Source organism: Girardinichthys multiradiatus, chromosome 21 (assembly GCF_021462225.1).
Source record: "Girardinichthys multiradiatus isolate DD_20200921_A chromosome 21, DD_fGirMul_XY1, whole genome shotgun sequence".
Taxonomy (NCBI): domain Eukaryota; kingdom Metazoa; phylum Chordata; class Actinopteri; order Cyprinodontiformes; family Goodeidae; genus Girardinichthys; species Girardinichthys multiradiatus.
This window is the reverse complement of record NC_061813.1, coordinates 11,045,856-11,065,337: the sequence shown is the minus strand read 5'-3', so window position 1 is coordinate 11,065,337 and position 19,482 is coordinate 11,045,856. Positions and strand designations below refer to the sequence as shown.

Here is a 19,482-nt window from a genome sequence, read left to right as displayed (position 1 = left end):
AAATAATTCTGTATATGAAGTGATTTAGAGTAGTGTTGAAGCCACACACAGTCAGGATTGGCTCCTCTAAAGTTTTACGTAGAACGAACCGGCTTTCCTTACACACCTTACCTTTCTGAATTTGTTAATCATGTATTATGTAGTTACAAAGAAAAATTACCAGCTACAGTACAGAGGCTGTCTTTACTTGGAATATGTATTTGAACACAGAATCTCCACATTTAGATATGTCAGGAATGGCAAAAACCTTTGTTAGAGTTGGACTGGGATTAAAAACTGCTGTAAAAGAAGCAAGGTTATCACAACAAAGAATCTAACCTTGCTTCTTACTTTGCTGCACTGGTGAGGTAGATATGTGGGGGGGCTAGACCAGTTTGCTTCGGTCACCCAGCAGAATGGGATGGAGTACTGAAAGCTACCAGAAATGACCACCGTGAAATGAATCAGATCCATCAATGTCTGTTGGAGGAAAGAAGCCAAGCAACGCAGCCTAATGAAACAGAGATGGGGGGATGGTTTTGGGAGGACTAGGAATAGGTTTAGGTGATTGTAGTTACCATATATAACCATATTTAAAAAAAAATGCAGTAGCATTATTTCCATTTTACATTGTCCTTTGCAGGATACACAATCTTTATTAGGTCAAAGTTAAAGTAATTTAAAGTACAACGTAAGTAATGGTTCTATGTAAGTTAAAAGGCACATAAGTGACTTTTCTGGTAGAGTCAGATCCTCTTGCATTAGGTTATAGCTACATAAACCGTTCTGGAAATGTGAAACAAACAATGTGGACACAGTTCTTGCTTTGGTTATATAGGGACTGGTTGGTCCTTACAACCCATACTCTCGCAGGTCCACTCACATAGTGCCTTGAGGCGGTTATAAGGCTTCACCAGATTCATGAAGTAGATGTCGACTGGAAGGCCAAAAGGGCATTAGCCTCTAAGCAACTCTGCAAGGTTGAAAATAATGGTCCACCGTTCCACAGACAGGGTAAAAGCCACACTTCTCCTTTATCCAAGGTTTTACAATTGGTGCGAGACCTGTGATCTTTTGGTAATAGAAGCATGCTCCCCACAACCCTTCCTCAAAGATGTAATTGTGCTAGCTTATGGTCCTACAGGTCCTGTAGTGTATGACCAATTTCTTTTATTTTAGACCTGGTTCCTTGATGGTCAAACAAGATCACTTTCTCAAAGCTACTTCCACTGTAACCCATTTGGTGATTTGATATGGTGGCTAGACTTGACGTCAGAAAAAAATAATCTCTGATGTTGTCTTCTAGTTTCCCCTATTTGAAAAACTACTGTTCTGCCCCAGATTGTCTTGTGATATGATTAGTCACTGTCGATTTGTTTAAAGCATTGTAATTGCATCTCTGCTTCTCGAGCTGTGTAATCTCTACATCCATATCTTAGTTCTATTAATATATTGTCATGGGTTTAAACTATTACATTTTTGACAAGTCATTTTAATCTCATTATTTTTGTAGCCACAATTCCTCAGTCTTGGTTTTAGTCCAGTGCCTTGTGGCTAAATTCAGATCTGTTTTTAGAAATTCGTCCTTTAGTATTGTTAATTGATTTGTCTCCCATTTACCATTGAAAATGCTAAGGATATACTTTGGTGTTTCTAATAATTCAAACATTAACTGGAACATGTCTCTGGAACTATTTGACAGTAAATCTACAGGAATGTTGTGTGGAATGATGAATATTTTTAACTAACCTTCATGATCCAGTCCTTATTTTTTTCCTGATGATTCATTCCAGTTTAGTTGTTGATGTGTGCTACTTTGTTTTGCAACATACATCATAGTTCACAATACTGTTGAGATATTCATCAGCTAAACATCGGAAAGGAGACAAAGAGATGAGCATGTCTGATAGAGTTTAACTTCTACATTTATTTCACATCACTTGATGCAAATGTGTGCTCTATGTTAATTAGAGATTATATACACGATTCTAGTCATTAGGGGTTTTTGACAAATTTGACATCTTTTTTCCCTGTTGAAGCACACATTAACCCTCATCATGCCGCCTATCTAAAGAGCCTGAATACATCAATGTAGAGCCAATTTCCTTCACATTTAACCATTTAAAATACTTTCCAGTCAAACAAGCTCGATTATTTGAATATCGAGCGAGACACACCTGTGCAAAAAAGTGTCTCAGCACATAGCCTGTGCTTTTAGACTTTTAGAAAGTCCCATATACATCTTCTATTCCGTCAGAGACACCAAGGCCACCCCCACTATTCCGAAACAAATGAACCATTAGCAATGCCAACGTTTACTGCACTCTGAATTTATATACTCTACATGACAGCTAATCAACATCAGAGCTTTAAACTGAAGAGATATGACAGGCATATTACAATATGATGCCTGAAATGACACAGTATCATGTGGAGAGTGGTGGCTGTTTACACAGACTTTACACAGATCCTTTTAATTCTGGTGTTTTGGTCTGTGGGAGCCATTTTAAGTGTTTATTAAAAGGATAAATGTGCTATGTTTTATTTTTTTACTTACTGACCTTGGCTCAAGGCACATAAACAACACATTTTCTGCCACTTTAAACTTTTTATCACATATTAATAGGACGTCTAACATATGGGACCATTGTAAAATGTTGATGCAGTGTACCTTGTTTTTTTCATACTCTTATATTTGTTTTTTGTTAATGTGTTGGGGAGGGGTTGTTGTGGTATGTATTTGGAAGTCTGTCCTTCTGCCCAAGGTTGCAATTTGGTGACATTTCAAGCTTCCACGTTGAACCCTACTCATTGTGCCCCCAGGGAGAAATTCATGAAGCAATGCAATTTGCTCCAGTTTTGCCCATGTTTTGTGTGTGCTCTCTGCTTAATTTCCGCTAAGCATCCCCAAAATAGGTGGACTAAATAACGGATGAAGACAGATGTTTGCATTTTTTTCCAATATGCAATTAAGCGATCAAGAAGAGAAAATTGTTTCCTCTCAAAAAAGGTCTTTTGCAAAATTATCAAATGTAAATTACCAGAAGGGAGGATCAATTGAACCTTTGCAAATTCACTATTCAGGATTGTTTGTTAGTCAGTACAGCAGTACAGTACCTTTAACCTGTATGACATAAACAGTTGTGAAAGTTAATAGTTCGTTCGTTCGTTCGTCGTCTTCCGCTTATCCAGGACCGGGTCGCGGGGGCAGCAGACTCAGCAGAGACGAGACGCCCAGACGTCCCTCTCTCCAGACACCTCCTCCAGTTCCTCCAGGGGGAGCCCAAGGCATCCCCAGGCCAGCCGAGAGACATAGTCCCTCCAGCGTGTCCTGGGCCATCCCCTGGGCCTCCTCCCGGTGGGACGTGCCTGGAACACCTCCCAAGGAAGGCGTCCAGGAGGCATCCGGTATAGATGTCCGAGCCACCTCAATTGGCTCCTCTCGATGTGGAGGAGCAGCGGCTCTACTCCGAGCCCCTCCCGGATGGCCGAGCTCCTCACCCTATCTCTAAGGGAGTGCCCGGCCACCCTAAGGAGGAAGCACATTTCAGCCGCTTGTATCCGTGATCTCGTTCTTTCGGTCATGACCCAAAGTTCATGGCCATAGGTGAGGGTAGGAACGTAGACTGACCAGTAAATTGAGAGCTTTGCTTTTCGGCTCAGCTCTCTCTTCACCACAATGGATCAGCACAGCGCCCCCATTACTGTGGCAGCCGCACCGATCCGTCTGTCGATCTCCCGCTCCATTCTTCCCTCACTCGTGAACAAGACCCCGAGATACTTAAACTCCTCCACTTGAGGCAGGAACTCCCCTCCAACCTGAAGAGGACAAGCCACCCTTTTCCGGTCGAGTACCATGGCCTCGGACTTGGAGGAGCTGATCCTCATCCCAGCCGCTTCACACTCGGCTGCGAACCGCCACAGCGCATGCTGTAGGTCTTGGCTACAGGGGGCCAGCAGGACCACGTCATCCGCAAAAAGAAGAGACGAAATCCACTGGTCCCCAAACCAGACCCCCTCCGGCCCTTGGCTGCGTCTAGAAATCCTGTCCATAAAAGTTATGAACAGGACCGGCGACAAAGGGCAGCCCTGCCGGAGTCCAACATGCACTGGGAACAGGTCCGACTTAGTGCCGGCAATGCGGACCAAACTCCTGCTCCGCTCGTACAGGGACCGGATGGCCCCTAATAAAGGGCCCCCGATTCCATACTCCTGGAGCACCCCCCACAGGGCATCACGAGGGACACAGTCGAATGCCTTCTCCAGGTCCACAAAACACATGTGAACCGGTTGGGCAAACTCCCATGAACCCTCGAGCACCCTGTAGAGGGTATAGAGCTGGTCCAGTGTTCCACGGCTGGGACGAAAACCACACTGTTCCTCCTGAAGCCGAGGTTCGACTATCGGTCGGACTCTCCTCTCCAATACCCTGGCGTAGGCCTTACCAGGGAGGTTGAGGAGTGTGATCCCCCTGTAGTTGGAACACACCCTCCGGTCCCCCTTCTTATAAAGGGGGACCACCACCCCAGTCTGCCAGTCCAGAGGCACTGTCCCCGACCGCCACGCAATGTTGAAGAGGCGTGTCAACCATGACAGCCCTACAACATCCAGACACTTGAGGTACTCAGGGCGGATCTCATCCACCCCCGAAGCCTTGCCACCGCGGAGCTTTTTAACCACCTCGGTGACTTCAGCCTGGGTGATGAAAGAGTCCAACCCCGAGTCCCCAGCCTCTGTTTCCACCACGGAATGCGTGATGGCAGGTTTGAGGAGATCCTCGAAGTACTCCTTCCACCGCCCGATAATGTCCTCAGTCGAGGTCAGCAGTCTCCCGCCCCCACTCTAAACAGTGTTGGCAAAGCACTGCTTCCCCCTCCTGAGGCGCCGGACGGTTTGCCAGAATCGCTTCGAGGCCAACCGGTTGTCCTTCTCCATGGCCTCACCGAACTCTTCCCAGGCCCGGGTTTTTGCCTCTGCCACAGCCCGGGCCGCAGCACGCTTGGCCTCACGGTACCCGTCAGCCGTCTCAGGAGTCCCACAAGCCAACCACAGCCGATAGGACTCCTTCTTCAGCTTAACAGCATCCCTTACTGCCAGTGTCAACCACCGGGTTCTGGGATTGCCGCCACGACAGGCACCACAGACCTTACGGCCGCAGCTATGGGCAGCATCGACAATAGATGCGGAGAACATGGTCCACTCGGACTCTATGTCTCCAACATCCCCCGGGATCTGGTCGAAGCTCTCCCGGAGGTGGGAGTTGAATACATCCCTGGCCGAGGGCTCCGCCAGGCGTTCCCAGCAGACCCTCACTATGCGCTTGGGCCTGCCAAGTCTGTCTGGCTTTCTCCTCCTCCAGCGGATCCAACTCACCACCAGGTAGTGATCAGTGGACAGCTCAGCCCCTCTCTTCACCCGAGTGTCCAAAACATGCGGCAAGGTCTGATGATACGACAACAAAGTCGATCATCCACCTCCTGCCTAGGGTGTCCTGGTGCCAAGTGCACTGATGGACACCCTTATGTTTGAACATGGTGTTCGTTATGGACAATCCGTGACTAGCACAGAAGTCCAATAACAAAACACCACTCGGATTCAGATCGGGGAGGCCATTCCTCCCGATCACGCCTCTCCAGGTGTCACTGTCGTTCCCCACGTGGGCGTTGAAGTCCCCCAGCAGAATAATGGAGTCCCCGGGGTGGGCGCTATCCAGCACCCCCGACAGGGACGCCAAGAAGGCCGGGTACTCTGCACTGCCACTCGGCCCGTAGGCGGAAATGATAGTCAGAGACCTCTCCCCAACCCAAAGGCGCAGGGATACGACCCTCTCATCCACTGGGGTAAACCCCAACACGGGACGTCTGAGCTGGTGGGCAAAAAGCAAACCCACACCAGCCCGCCGCCTCTCCCCGTGGGCCACTCCAGAGTAGAACAGAGTCCAACCCCTCTCAAGGAGATGGGTTCCAGAGCCCACGCTGTGCGTGGAGGCGAGCCCGACTATTTCTAGTCGATATCTCTCGATCTCCCGCACAAGCTCAGGCTCCTTCCCCCCCAGCGAGGTGACATTCCACGTCCCTAGAGCCAGCCTAAGCATCTGGGGATCGGGCTGCTGAGGTCTCCACCTTCGTCCGCCACCCAATCCTCTTTGCACCGGTCCCTCACGGTTCCCCCTGCAGGTGGTGTGCCCACTAGGGGATGGCCTCGCGTCTCTCGTTCGGACTTGGCCCGGCCGGGTCCCACGAGGAGCAACCCGGCCACCTGGCTCCAGGGTGGGACCCCGGCTCCGCCGTACCGGGCGACGTCACGTGCCTCGATATTTTGTTCTTCATGAGGGGTTCTTGAACCATTCTTTGTCTGACCCATCACCTAGAGCCTGTTTGCCATGGGAGACCCTACCAGGGGCATTTAGGCCCCAGACAACATAGCCTCTAGGATCATTTGAGCACTCAAACCCCTCCACCACGTTAAGGTGACGGTTCAAGGAGGGGTTAATAGTTTTCATACCCAAATTATTATCATGGTTTTTGCGATTTGGGATAATGCTACCAAGATACATACAAACTGCTGGTAGTTTATTATTAGAAATCAGTTGTTCTTTTGACTGATGCTTGGTGGCAGAGAGAGAAGCAAGCTGTTATTTCCAGGCTTTTGCCCCCTAAAGCAGTATATACCACCTAAACCTGTATACAGGATCAAGATCTGAGCTGCTGGGGCTGCTGCCATAACATGTCCATGGAACCTGCAGTTTTTGTAGAGAAGTCACTTAAACAAGCCTGGTGGCAGAACCACAGCATGAACATAGTCCTGGGCATCGCACTCAGTGGAACTCAGTGGTTACAGAATTTTCTTTTTTTTTTTTTTGCACAAGGTGGAAAAAAAGCTTGGCTGACAGCGGGTGACAGTCCTGGCAACTTTACAAGGAAACAGCAACAATTTCTTCCTAAATCAGTTTTTTTTATGTATTACTGTTGCATTTTACATCAGTGACATTACAGCATATGCTAATGGGTGTGAGAAGGTAGAGGTCGAGAAGGAAAAAATTAAGTAAATGAAAGCAGGAAACATCAGTACATTGCTTTTTGTGTTTTAAGTTACATTGTTGCAGTAGAAAGAATCATAGTTTTCTCTGACTTGAGAACATATAAGAGCTTGTTCTGTATGTAAAGAGCAACACAGTGATCTCCTTGACTGGCCTACTGCTCTGTTTGCAATCCATTCCAATAGCATTGTTGCTAGTCAGCCAGAGAGGTTTTATGCAAAGAGACAAGGGGGAAGGAAGTGGCTGGCTCGAACAAAAGACGCTAACTCAGATGAGAGAAGGGCTGATCGATAGAGCCTTGAGAGAGCTATCAATCAGAGTCCTGGTCTAGTAGATTATGCTTTTATTAGTATTGAGCTGACCACTGCTGAGAGAGACCTTAAAACACTGAGACACTTCCCACAACAGAGGCAGGAGAAAGCAGAGGTAAATTTGTGCTTACCCCCGCCTCCGAACTTAATACGGACTGATTGAAGTGTAGTTGGATCATGACATGTACAGCTCCTCTGTTTTCATGGCAAACACCAATGACTTATTGAGAGGGCTAAAATGAGGGTGCAGAGTGCTGCACTCTGGGAAATGCAGTTCACAATGATGCACTGAGTAAATTGAGAGAAGTAGATCAAACAGCAGCAGAAATGCAATTCCAGTGCTGCTGGCCCTCATTCCCGATTGGCTCTCTAAGGGCTAACTCATTTAGGAGCGGCAGGGGAAACTCAATAGCACCAATTGAGGGAATAATATATTGAATCTAGTGGTTGAGTGGGCAGCTTGAGCACAGTGGAGGACTGTGGAGTTAAAGTGCCTAGTTCCATGCTTGAAAATCATTGTTATTCAGAAACATACACATAAATATTGGAAAACATACACAAACAGAAACCACACAAACCTTTTTTTTTTCTTCACACAAAGCTTGACATAATCATAAAAAATTTAGACACTGCCCTCCACACTTATTGGGAGCACTGGTAAAGAAAGATGTGTCATCTTTACCAGGGGTCATCAAAATGATTTCATTACTCCACATTAAGAAGTAACTGTTTTCTCATTATCACCTGTTTAATCACCAATTTCTATTAAACAAATATAACAGAATTTTAATGTATACTTTACTGTTTTAAAGTTTATCACTGATGATGAACTTTAAATTAGTAATCCATAAATTCCTGTTTGCCTGGGGTTTAGATGTGATGCAACACATCACACCCTTGGTTTACATGAGAGGGCCATTTATCTGCAGAACCATAACATGTTAAGGTAAATGATTCCTCTGTATTTAAGCAAAGAAACATCTAGGCATGCTAGGTAGCGTTTTCTGACATTGTTCCACAGATAGGTAACTGCTAAAAACATGTACTGTGCAATCATTCAGGAGGCATAGGTTTAGAAAAAAAGACAGCAATGCAAATCTCTTAAAAATCTGTTCATGCAGACATACAGTGTCAACAATATTTATATTATTTAATATTTTAAGTATTTTTCAGCTGAATTAAAGGAAACATGTTTTAAATGAAACATTGCAATGCATTAGATTTTTTATGCGAAGCAGAAAATAGGTTAGATTAAATAAATATTGTGCTGCAGTAACTGGAAACATTTAATTCTTAATAACATGTGTAAGTTATTATTAATCTTTGCTAAGTAAATTAAAAGAATATATCATCAACTGTGTAATGTTTTGACATTCAAGTAGTGTTTGTTCCTATTAAAAAAGCATTGGAAGAATAGTTTTTAAGAGCTTTCTGGCAGGACTAATTTGCATTTGGTCCTCAGAACACAGTGTCCTGTATGTCTGATACACAGTGCCTTGGAAAAGTATTCATACTGCTTAAATTTGTTTCACCTTTTTCTAAAGTTACAACCACAAAGTTCTGTCTACCCTTACAATAAAATCCAGTGCAACCAAGTGCACTAAATAGTAAACAGTCTACTGATGTGTAATTTATTCACTGTATAAAGCCTGCTGACAGGAAGACAGAAGAACAGACAGGTCAGGGATAATGTTTAGAGAAATTCCTGCAGGGTTAGACTATAAAACAATATCCTAGCGTTTGAGCGCCTCACAGAAAACTGTTCAATCCATCATCTGAAATAGAAACAGTATGGTACAACTGCAAGTCTTTGGCCGCCACTCCTCTTTTGATTTTTATTTAAAAAAAAATAATAATAATAATTATCTCTTCCATTTCACTATATGATTGCACACAGCTTTGTGTTGATGGGTGAAATCTAAATCTAAATAAAATATATTTTATTTATAAATAAATAAATGTGGAAAGGAGAATGGGTATTTTTACTAATCAGTAACTTACTATGTCCCTTCTTTATCACGCCTTACTAAATCAGTAAGGTGTGATAAAGTAGGGACATAGTAAGTTACTGATTAGTAAGTTACATTTAGGAAGTTACTGATTTACCTACTAAGTTTCATTTAATTCAGGTGTTTTGAAATGATGTAGAAATTATTTTCAGACTTCAGGAATGAGAGCTAGACATGTATATCATCTTTAGCAGGGGACACATAAAATATTTCAACCTAGCCCATTTTGTACTTTAATGCATTGGTCTAGTGTGGCCTTCCTATTTGTGTTGTGTTTTGTTGAAACTGAAGTTTTGCTAGGAACTCGTAAAAGACCATGAAATCCCACTTTTGGAAGCACTGGCATTAGGTGAGGCTTTTTCTGGATGTCTTTGGCTAATGAAAGTGTGGTATCTAGCTGGAAGAGGAGAGGTGAGTTGTGCTTTGGGTAGAATGCAGTAGCTTAAAGAATGTAATTACAGCATTATTGTAGGGATAGACTGGATTAGGTTTACGGCAACTGGCTGAGACCAGGATAGAGGGTACGGAAATGACCATGGACGAGACATTATCAGCAGTGCTTGAAAGCTTAAGACCAAACCTTTTAACACACTGCCTCTTCTTCCTTACTGATTACTCAAGGTCAGGTGTATGCTGATGCAAAAGAAAGAAAAAAAAACACACGTCTATATGATGCTGCATTTACCTCAAATAATTTCTTGAGACATTAAAACTTGCATGAATGACTACAGCTTGCACATGCAGATTCTGTCATTCTAATAAATAAAAATACTTTATTGAACTGAGTAGATGCGGATCTTGACTGGTATTTGTCTGAGTCACAGTGCTCTGCCCTTGCCCTCAATCAACAGGGTAATCCACAGAAAATGACTAGATTAAGATGGTTTAAATGCATAAAGTGAAGTTGTGTTGAGAATAGATTAAATATCACACACAAACAAGTCTAATTCATAACATAAGCTCCTTAATCAAGCTGTTGTTGCACTGAATTTAAAGCACTTTGCTACTAACAAGCAGTTACTTTTTCTTCTAACGAGGCTACTCATATTGTATTGATTTAATGTTTCATTTTTTTTGTATTTGGGTTGCTATCTTTTTGTGGGTTGTACCTTAAATACTCTAAGATTGTTCTATTTCAAGAAGCAGTAGCTTCGGCTAAACGAGCATGTATTCATCTGGTGCATGAAAAGATAATTCCTTATGAAACACAAGCTGACAGTCGAATATTTGGTGACAGCAGAGTTTGTATAGAAATGTCACAGCTCATCATGCATAGTAGTTCTTGTCAGTAAACATTCAAGTCAGTAAACAGGATGAGCAAAACCCAAAGCTTTAGCATGCACAAAAGCAGACTTAATTAACCCTGTATAAACAAAGATTAAATTGCTGCAGTATTTGATCTGTGCTATGCAGATTCCATCATTTGTTTGCCCTGTAAGGCAGAAACACATTTGAAATCAACCAGCACAGCTCTGACAGATGGTGTCATGCCAAAGCATTCATAACCCTTCAACTCGTTTATATTTTGTCATGTTTAAACCACAATCTTCAATGTATTTTACTGGTATTTCTCTGGCAGATCAACATAAGGTATCACATACGTTTTACAAATTGTTTTACAAATGAAAGTCTGCAACTACAGTCTTTTAGGGTATGTCTCTGCCAGCTTTACATATCTAGAAACTGACATTCCTGGCTATGCTTTAAGCTTAGGCTCAGTGGGATTGGATAGAGAGTGTTTATGAACAGTCTTTTCACAGATTCTGATATGGATTTAGGTCTGAACTTTGCCTGGGGTGGTTCTGACATATGAATATGCTTCGATCTATAACCATTTCAGGTTTAGGGTTGCTGTCCTGTTGGAAGGTGAAACCCTGCCCCAGTATTTTCTTCCAGTGTTGCAGTATACTTAGCTCCCTCCATGTTCTCCTCAGTTCATACAAGCTTTCTTGCCACTGCTGAAAGAAGGTACTGTGTTGGCACGCAGGGGCACCTCCAGATTTGTTTGATATGGGTGGCCAAATGGGGCCACACAAAATATCGGGGTGGTACCAGAATCTGCATCTGTACTTTCAACCTTTCTAGCTTCTCCTGCCAACTCATCCTTACTATCCCTCTGTTGCTCCCCTGTCGGCTGTTTTTTTTCTGAATGTGAATTATAGTGAATCAAACACTATGCACTACGCAACGCAAACGTTGTTAATCACCTTGAGAAAGCTGTGCATTTTGGAACAGCAGCACAGATGACAAACTGCTCACAAAACAAACAGCACTGATATGTCATTGATATGGTTTATTTGTCATATGCAGGTTAACACACAGTCAACAATGCGCTTAAATGCTTAGGATAAGAAGAACCATTCAACTCACTATAAAAACAAAAGTGGCTTGCAAAAAGAGTACACATCATGCAGCAGCAATAAGCAAATATAGTGTCATAGATGTGGTTTTGTGCAGTATTATTGTCCAGAGTTTAGTAGTTTGACAGCATGTGGATAATAACTGTCTTTAAGTCTGATTGAAGATTCTTTTATTTAAGACCGATTTCAAAATAAAACTCAATAAATCTCAAAAACGGGTCTCCCACAAAGTATTGCGAGATAACGCAAAGACTATTGCTTGAGAACGCAAAAGTATTGCGTGGGGACGCAAAAGAAAAAAATTCCCCCATGTCCCCTCGCGGGCTCTGTAGAACAGGGCTTCTCTGACTTGCGAAAAATATTTTGTTCTCTCTGTAATCACAAAGTTAAGACCTCGAGAACATTCACTGCTCTCCTGTGTGCAGAGGAAGACTGGGACTAAAAACAGCCCTGGAAGTACAGGCCCACTACCCAGATGCTCACCTACAGCTACCAACAGGGTTGCCCTTATATCTGCATATTTTTCATATTCACGAGACAAAGTTTTTGCAAACAGCCTCTGCATATTGCTTCTTTCATGAATCTCCACTGACACATTTCCAGCCCTTCTTTCTACTTATAATTTAATTTAACTTGCCAAGAATAGAAAAATAGTGAAACACAGTCTGTTGTTATTTACTGGGTATGTCGGTCATAGTGCAGTATTTACTATTAGACACGTTCTGTAGAGTAGAGGATGTTAAGAATGGTCCGCTTTACTGTAACTGTGGCTCTGCTACAGAAAAGTCCTCTGTTCTCTATCCCTCATCATGACCTGATGAAGCTCATTAGTTAAAATCTTCAATTAGTAATTAACTATAATTTATAATTCTCAGTGAGCAGTCAGTGTTTACCACTGACGTCAACCTGGGTTATACCGCTTTGCTTCCACCTGTTTCTGTGTGCACGCAAGAACTGGACTCGCACTCTCCACTTGGCTCTCAGTAGGTGCGCATTTTCCGCTGCTCTTCAATGAGCTGCGCCTCCTATTGTAGCCCTGTTAGAGGCACTCAGTGTAACCTTTTAATGTACAGGCTGGCAGTCCTGGACTGAGTGGTCATTCTGGAGAAATTGCCAGTCTGCCCCTCGCTGCCACTTGTGGGCAAATTACCATATTTGCCCGTTTTCCTTTTGTTTTGACTCATTGCCAGATTTTGTGAAGCAGGGGGGGATTTTATGGAATTCAGCATAAATATCAGCTCATTGTTAAATAAACATGGTATTTTGGAGGCATAATGCATATTTTTATTTGACATTATTAAATGTCTTCCTTCATTGGGGCTTTACCAAAAACATCAAGCCTAGCCCCCTTGATGCCTATAGCTACAATGTTTTCCTAATACATGCACATTTTTACATTGTGTAAAAATATCACTTATTCAGGGTTATTAAGTAACAGTGCTTAGTTAGTATTAGCTGTTGCTGAACTCTGTATTGATTTGACCCGCACTCGTCAAAAATGGTAGATGAAGGCGGAAGGGTGTCTACCTCTACCTTGTGATCAGGTGTATTACAAGTATTACCAACATAGGACAGCCTTGGCAAAGGAATGGGGGCACTGCAGGTGCCATTTAAATGTGGGGGTGTGCCAGTGCCCCCCTGGTCTGTCCTTGATGGCATTATGCAGCCTCCACTACATTGTACGCTTGGAATGGTGTGTTCAGAGCCATGTTCAGTATTAGTTTTCCAACACACAAAGCATTTTTTATAATTTTTTTTTAAAGTTCAGGTTTGGTCTCGTCTGAAAGTGTCTTCTTCTGTGTCCTCTCCATGACTCAAGGCAAATTGCAAATCTGACTTCTTGTTCCTCAAAGGCTTTCATTTGCCACATTGTTTAAAGCTACCATAAATAGTAAACTCTCTTTAATAATTCTGATGGTAGTTACTTGTGCTGAATTTGATTTAGGTATGCACTTTCACACAAACGTCCCAAAATGCAAGTTTTTAGGTTATGACGCAATAAACTGTGGAAAAGTTAAAGAGGTGTGAACACTATTGTACTGCAGCTGTTGTTTTGACAGGTATGCTTTGTTTCTGTCATTTCCTACCTAAACAAGTAAACACCCAAACCTCTACATCTCTCCTCTATATGGCCTCTAAAGAGCCAAAGCTCAATACATACTAAAAACAGCAGACTGCAGCTGAATAAAACAGAGAAAGTAAGTTGAATAAGTCTTAATTTCAACGATCTGAACCTTACTGAGTCTAATTTATCCTGGGAGATGGTTTTTATTAAAAGGCTGGCTGCGGCCATGGCTCTTATTGTAATTGTGTTGACCCACCCGTGCACAGGCACAGCTCCTCTCCCTTCTCGCTCTTATCATCACGCTGTTCTGATAAATTTTGTGCTTTCAACCACATTAAAGCTCTTATTTATATTAAACAGCCAATAAGTACCCCTGACCGTATAGCACAGCATACTGCTCGCACAGCGAGATGACATGACAGCACCTTTGGTTCTCTGGTGCCTCAGCTCCAACACCCCCACACTTCCTTTTTCATTGTTTACCCAAAAGTCTGATTTCTCTCGACTTTACTCTCCTCTCTCCCTATGTTGGCTCTTTCTTAACTCTCTTTTGTGATTAAGCCAGCAGAGTGATGTGCATATTCAGAATTAGTCAGGGTGTCACAGTTTAACACTTGTTTATAATACAGAAGTGCTATAAACCAGCCGGTTGTGTGGGGAGGTAAGACCCATGTTTGGGAATAGACTTCGGATGTTGTTCTGATGTGCGTCTGGGCTCTAACATTTGCAGCTCATTTGTCTTTGTCCTGAAATAAAGTTGCTGATAAACTAATACTAGTTGAAGCTTAGCCTTTGTTTGGCATAGTGGTATCAAAGCCAGACACGAGTGGCTATAAGGAGTGGCTCATGGAATAGGTGTACGGTGAGCTCAGAGATCAGCAGTGCAGAACATCGACCACATGGCAAATGTCACTGGTCCCTTTGCTCAAGCTCATTGTCAGGGACAGGTGTCTGTTGGCCTATGGGAAATCCATGGAGCTTTTTCAGCTTGGACTCCTGCTGGACCTGTTTCACACTGTTGAACTGAAAAATACCAAGCTAAGCCGAGACGGATACTCAGGCCTTGGTTCCATCTTTCTTGAATATAAACGACACAACATAAGAACCGTGCAACGTTTTATTCCTGTTTTCTAATCTTTACTCACACACTTTGCTTATGTTATTCAGTTAAAACTCTGTTGAGCATGTTGTGAAGTGTAATTTGTAATATAATGCCTTTGTGATTTAAATTTTACAGGTTGACCTTTCTCTTTTCATCTTTCTTTTGTTAAAGTATGTCTTAGCAACAAAGCTCTTAGAATCCTGTTGCTAACCAGCATTCAAAAGCAACACTGACAAAAGATGCCTGGTCTCTTAGCAGAAAACTTGTTAAAAAGATAATGATAAATTAACCTACACTAGTGTTTGGCAAGTTTCCATACCCCTTACATTTTTATAACCCCAAACATCAATGTTTTTTTATTTGAATTTTATGTGACAGAAAACACAATGTTGTGCATAATAGTGAAGTGGGAGATAAGATTACGAATGTTTTTTTTTTTTTTCACAAATAAAAACCAGAGAAGTGTGGTGTGCATTTCAATAGTTTGGAGAACCACCTTTTGCTGCAATTGCCACTGCAAGTCTTTTGGGATATGTCTCTACCAGCTTTACACTTCTAGAGACTGAAATGTTTGCCCATTCTTCCTTGCAAAACAGCTCAGGGTCATTCCAACACAATAGAGAGTTGTGAATATCAGTATCCAAGTTTTGCCCCAGATTCTGAGTCTAACTTTGGTCTGGATTTTGACCGAGCCATTTTAACGCATGACCATACATTCCATTATAGCTCTGGCCGTATGTTTAGGCTTTCTGACCTGCTGGAATGCCCCAGTTTCCTGTCTTTAGCAGTGGCTGAGGTGTTTCTTCCACAATTGTCTTGTATTTATTTCCATCCCTCTTACCCTGGTCCCTGCTGAAGAAAGGCATCCCCAGCATTCAGGGTCATGTGCTGTTTGCTCACTAATATTGTCTTAGAGCCTTACAGCGCAGCTGTACCGAGGTGAAATTACACACCTGGTCCCTATTTACCAATGATGCAACTTCTAAAGTTAGCTGTTTTGCTAGATTTTATTCAGGCATTTCATAGTAAAACAGGGTAAACAAGGATGTATACATGTATGCATGCCAAACTTTTCAAATTTTTATTTTCAAAAAATGTAAATAGTGATTTGGCAATTTCTTTTCACTTACCAATTACATGCTACTTTCCTTTGGTTTGTCAGATAAAGTATATTGAAGTCTGTGATTGTAACATGACAGCTTTTTGAATAGTTTTCCAAGTGTAGCTAATTGAAATGAATGGCACTGGATTATTGTAAGCCACCTCCCTACTCTAGTTAAAACAGTACACATTTGTAAGGATAACATCCACTCCTTATGTCTGTCTATTCACAGGAATCCCTTGCTAGCCCAACAATGTCGGACATTCCTACTAATGCTTCTTTGGATGAAGATCAAAACTCCCAGTCGCTCTATGAAACTATTGACAGCTTGGACAACACACCTACAACCCGGGCTAACATAGATGTGCGCAATGGTGAGTATTGTTTTGTTAATAAATATTAGTTAGGTTTCTGTTGTGTGCTAGTATCTATCTTTTATTTAGGTTGATGAAATGTGTGTTGGACCAGCTAACCTCATGAATTTTTTGTCTGGCATTAATAATGAAGCCTATGAAACGTGCAGCGTAGCTCCTTCCTTTTAAGTCTGCAACATAATTTTCAAATCTCTCTTCTTCACATTCCAAGAAGCACAATTTCGCTGTTCAAACCTCCATGGGCATTAACGTCAGCCCCAATCCCCCTACCTTCACTCCACTCCACTGGTTTCATTTGGGTCAATTCCAATTCTGGCTGAATTAAATCAGTGGGCTGAGATCTCGGCTTCTTAGGTAGATTAGAATTGGCAATTCAATCCTCAACCAGTCACTGCTGTCATCTCAGCGTTGACAGACCTTTCACATATCACCTTTCAGAGGCTGAAGGTGATTGCATCAGTGTGAGGAATGATGGAGTGAGACAAAGGGAATCCCCTCCTCCCTTGTCAGCCCTCAGCAGGTTCATGAACAATTATTAAACAGGATTTAATGTGAAATGTATACACCCTTTTGCAGGCATCTTGAATATTTCAATAAATTCCCCACAGTAATTTACATTTTTTTAAATCAAAAGCTTGGTTTAAAAATTTCCAACATAGCCTTAAATTTAACAGAGTTTGAAGCCTTTTTTGCCGTAGTGTTGCCCTTCTGCCCTTTGCCCATCCACTCTCCTATTTCTTTTCCATCCTCTCACTTCCAACTCCCCCAAGAGCGATGCCACTCTGCCACTAATCATAGAAGATCAGAGACTGAGTCAGACATCTGACGGTTAATTAGGACTCCAAATCAATAAGGTTTGCTCCTGACACTTTACCCCCTTCTCTCCCCATCACAGCCTTTCATTTCTTTCTCTCTCCTTTTGTTTGTTCTTCGGCTAAAATTATTTGGTTTTAATTTCTTTGGTTCCATATAGCTCTGTTTATTTATTCTACTAGCTTTACAGAATAATGTTCTGATCATGACCTATAACAGCTTTTTTCACACTATTGAAGCTTCAGTCAAATGAGGCAAGTGGAAAAGTTTTAGGGAGCTGGGTGGAGCGGCTGCCAATGTAGTAAGGTATCACAGCTGAAGCTCAGCGCTCTCAGATCTTTGACATGCCTTGTCTTACTAGAAGAAAATGTCAGATATTTTCTTTCAATGTCTTTAGTCTGTCCCTGAGTTATTCCATCATTAACGTGTGCCTAGTTTCTTTGACAGGCCTTCATCTTTAAAACTGACACACTTTCTTTATTTAAATTTGGATGTAGTAAGGGTTGGGTTTATATTTATAACTCCAACACAACACTGCCACACATGGGTAAAATTTGACACCTGAAATCTAATTGGTTAAATGCAAAGTTTTCATCCAGCTTATGGTTGGGCTCGTTTTCTTTGCTTAAATCTTAAACTAGCAAATGTTTAGAATTTTGGAGTAATTTGAGATGCAATTTATTATGTTCATGATGTATTATTTTATATTTTGTTTAACACGCAGATATACTGCACCCATAACCTTGACATTCACTGTTTTGTTAACAACCCTCTGCACCTGATGTGAATGCAAAGTATTAAATGGAAAAAACCATGGTGAACTAAAAATTAATGAATTGATGTTTGGCTCTAGAGGCTCTTGACCATTTATTACAGAAGACCTCAGTATCATCTTTCATTCAGTTTTCAAGTTTTTAATTGCAGCACAGTTTTAGGACTGAAAAATAGAGTGACTGCTCATGAATTCCTTGGCTGTAGAGCACAAATATTTAGTTTTTTCTGTACCAGTCACATATCTGATGCCCCAGATACATGTTTAATTTTTGCTTAGAATGTATTCAAATAATCAGGGCTATTTTATATATTCACAATTTTAGACTAGAGATGCACAGAGAAATTGACTGTTGACCAGAATAGGCCAAATTTCAGCTTTACCTGCCCTGATTAGCCAGTAGGAAATGTCAAAATCTTTTCCAATCAATTAACACACCATATATAAGTACCAACAGCTTTGAAAATGTTAACTTATCAGAAAAAAATAAATTTAGCGAGCTAAAAGTAGCATTCAGTCAGATATTTAATACATGCCGTTGTTCCTTGAGGTCCGTTCCTTTAATTCTGACAAAATTCCCATTTAATTTTAGTCTCATCTGACCAACATACTTCTGCATTTGTTGAAATTTAGATACCTTTTGGTAAGATTCAAATGTTGCTGTTTAATGGTTGAAATGATGGCCACCTTTCATAAAGAAAGGGTAAAAGTAGTCCCATCAACCCAGAGCCAATGGGCTGACTCCAATGTTCATCTTTAAATTTTGAAGCCTCATTGGTGTATTTCTAACTTTGTTTCTGCTTCTCTAAATAAAAGTCATGTTTGCTTGTATCAAGGTTAGGTGATCTGCTCTTTCTTATCAAGTTTGTTGTAGTGTCATGTTTATTTAAAATGTGTCTTGGGGGATAGGCAGAACATCTTATCAAGCCAATTAATGTCAACCTTGATCTTGACTTGCTTGGTTGTGTCCTTTCTTAAAATAGTGTTGTAGTCTTAAGGGCCTTTTTATACCAGGTATAAACATTATTTAGTTCAATACCTGACTATACTCAAATTGAAATGTTATCACTTCCAAATGTAATCTCATCAGATCATTGCTTGGGTTTTTGAGACAAAGGGGTAAATGCCTTAACTCAAATGATTTCTTGCACCAGTTTGAAATATTTTGTGTTGTCCCACTACATAAAATCTTCTGATGCATGTATTTAAATTAGAAGTTGCAATGTGCCAAAATGTGAAGAAGCCTGTGGGTGTGAATTATATATCGCTGTTCACAGGACTTACCAACTTAATTTTACATAAAAATATAATTTAAATTGAGGTACTGTGGAATGGAAAAATATCTCAAAATTGTCTCCTCACATTGACATGAAAGGTTTAATGGTAAATGTCAGCAGGCTTGACAGAGAGTAGCCATTTCCACTCTGTCTTTTTCTGCGTGTCATTTCAGACAGACTCAGATATATTGCCTGGTGTGCGAGATGTGACAGTTGTGGTTAGAGGACAGATGTTGAGATCGGCTCGGCGAGGTCAGGAAACACACAGCTGCTAGGGCT

At 41.8% G+C, this 19,482-nt stretch overlaps 1 protein-coding gene across 1 annotated transcript in view; it reads left to right on the top strand.

Moving 5' to 3' along the window:
• Positions 1 to 19,482, top strand: part of LOC124858061 (partitioning defective 3 homolog) — a 479,264-nt gene that overhangs the window by 255,142 nt on the left and 204,640 nt on the right. The window contains exon 15 of the mRNA XM_047349799.1: positions 16,200 to 16,341. Within this exon, the coding sequence (XP_047205755.1) occupies positions 16,200 to 16,341 (142 nt within the window). The remainder of the gene's footprint in view (positions 1 to 16,199; positions 16,342 to 19,482) is intronic.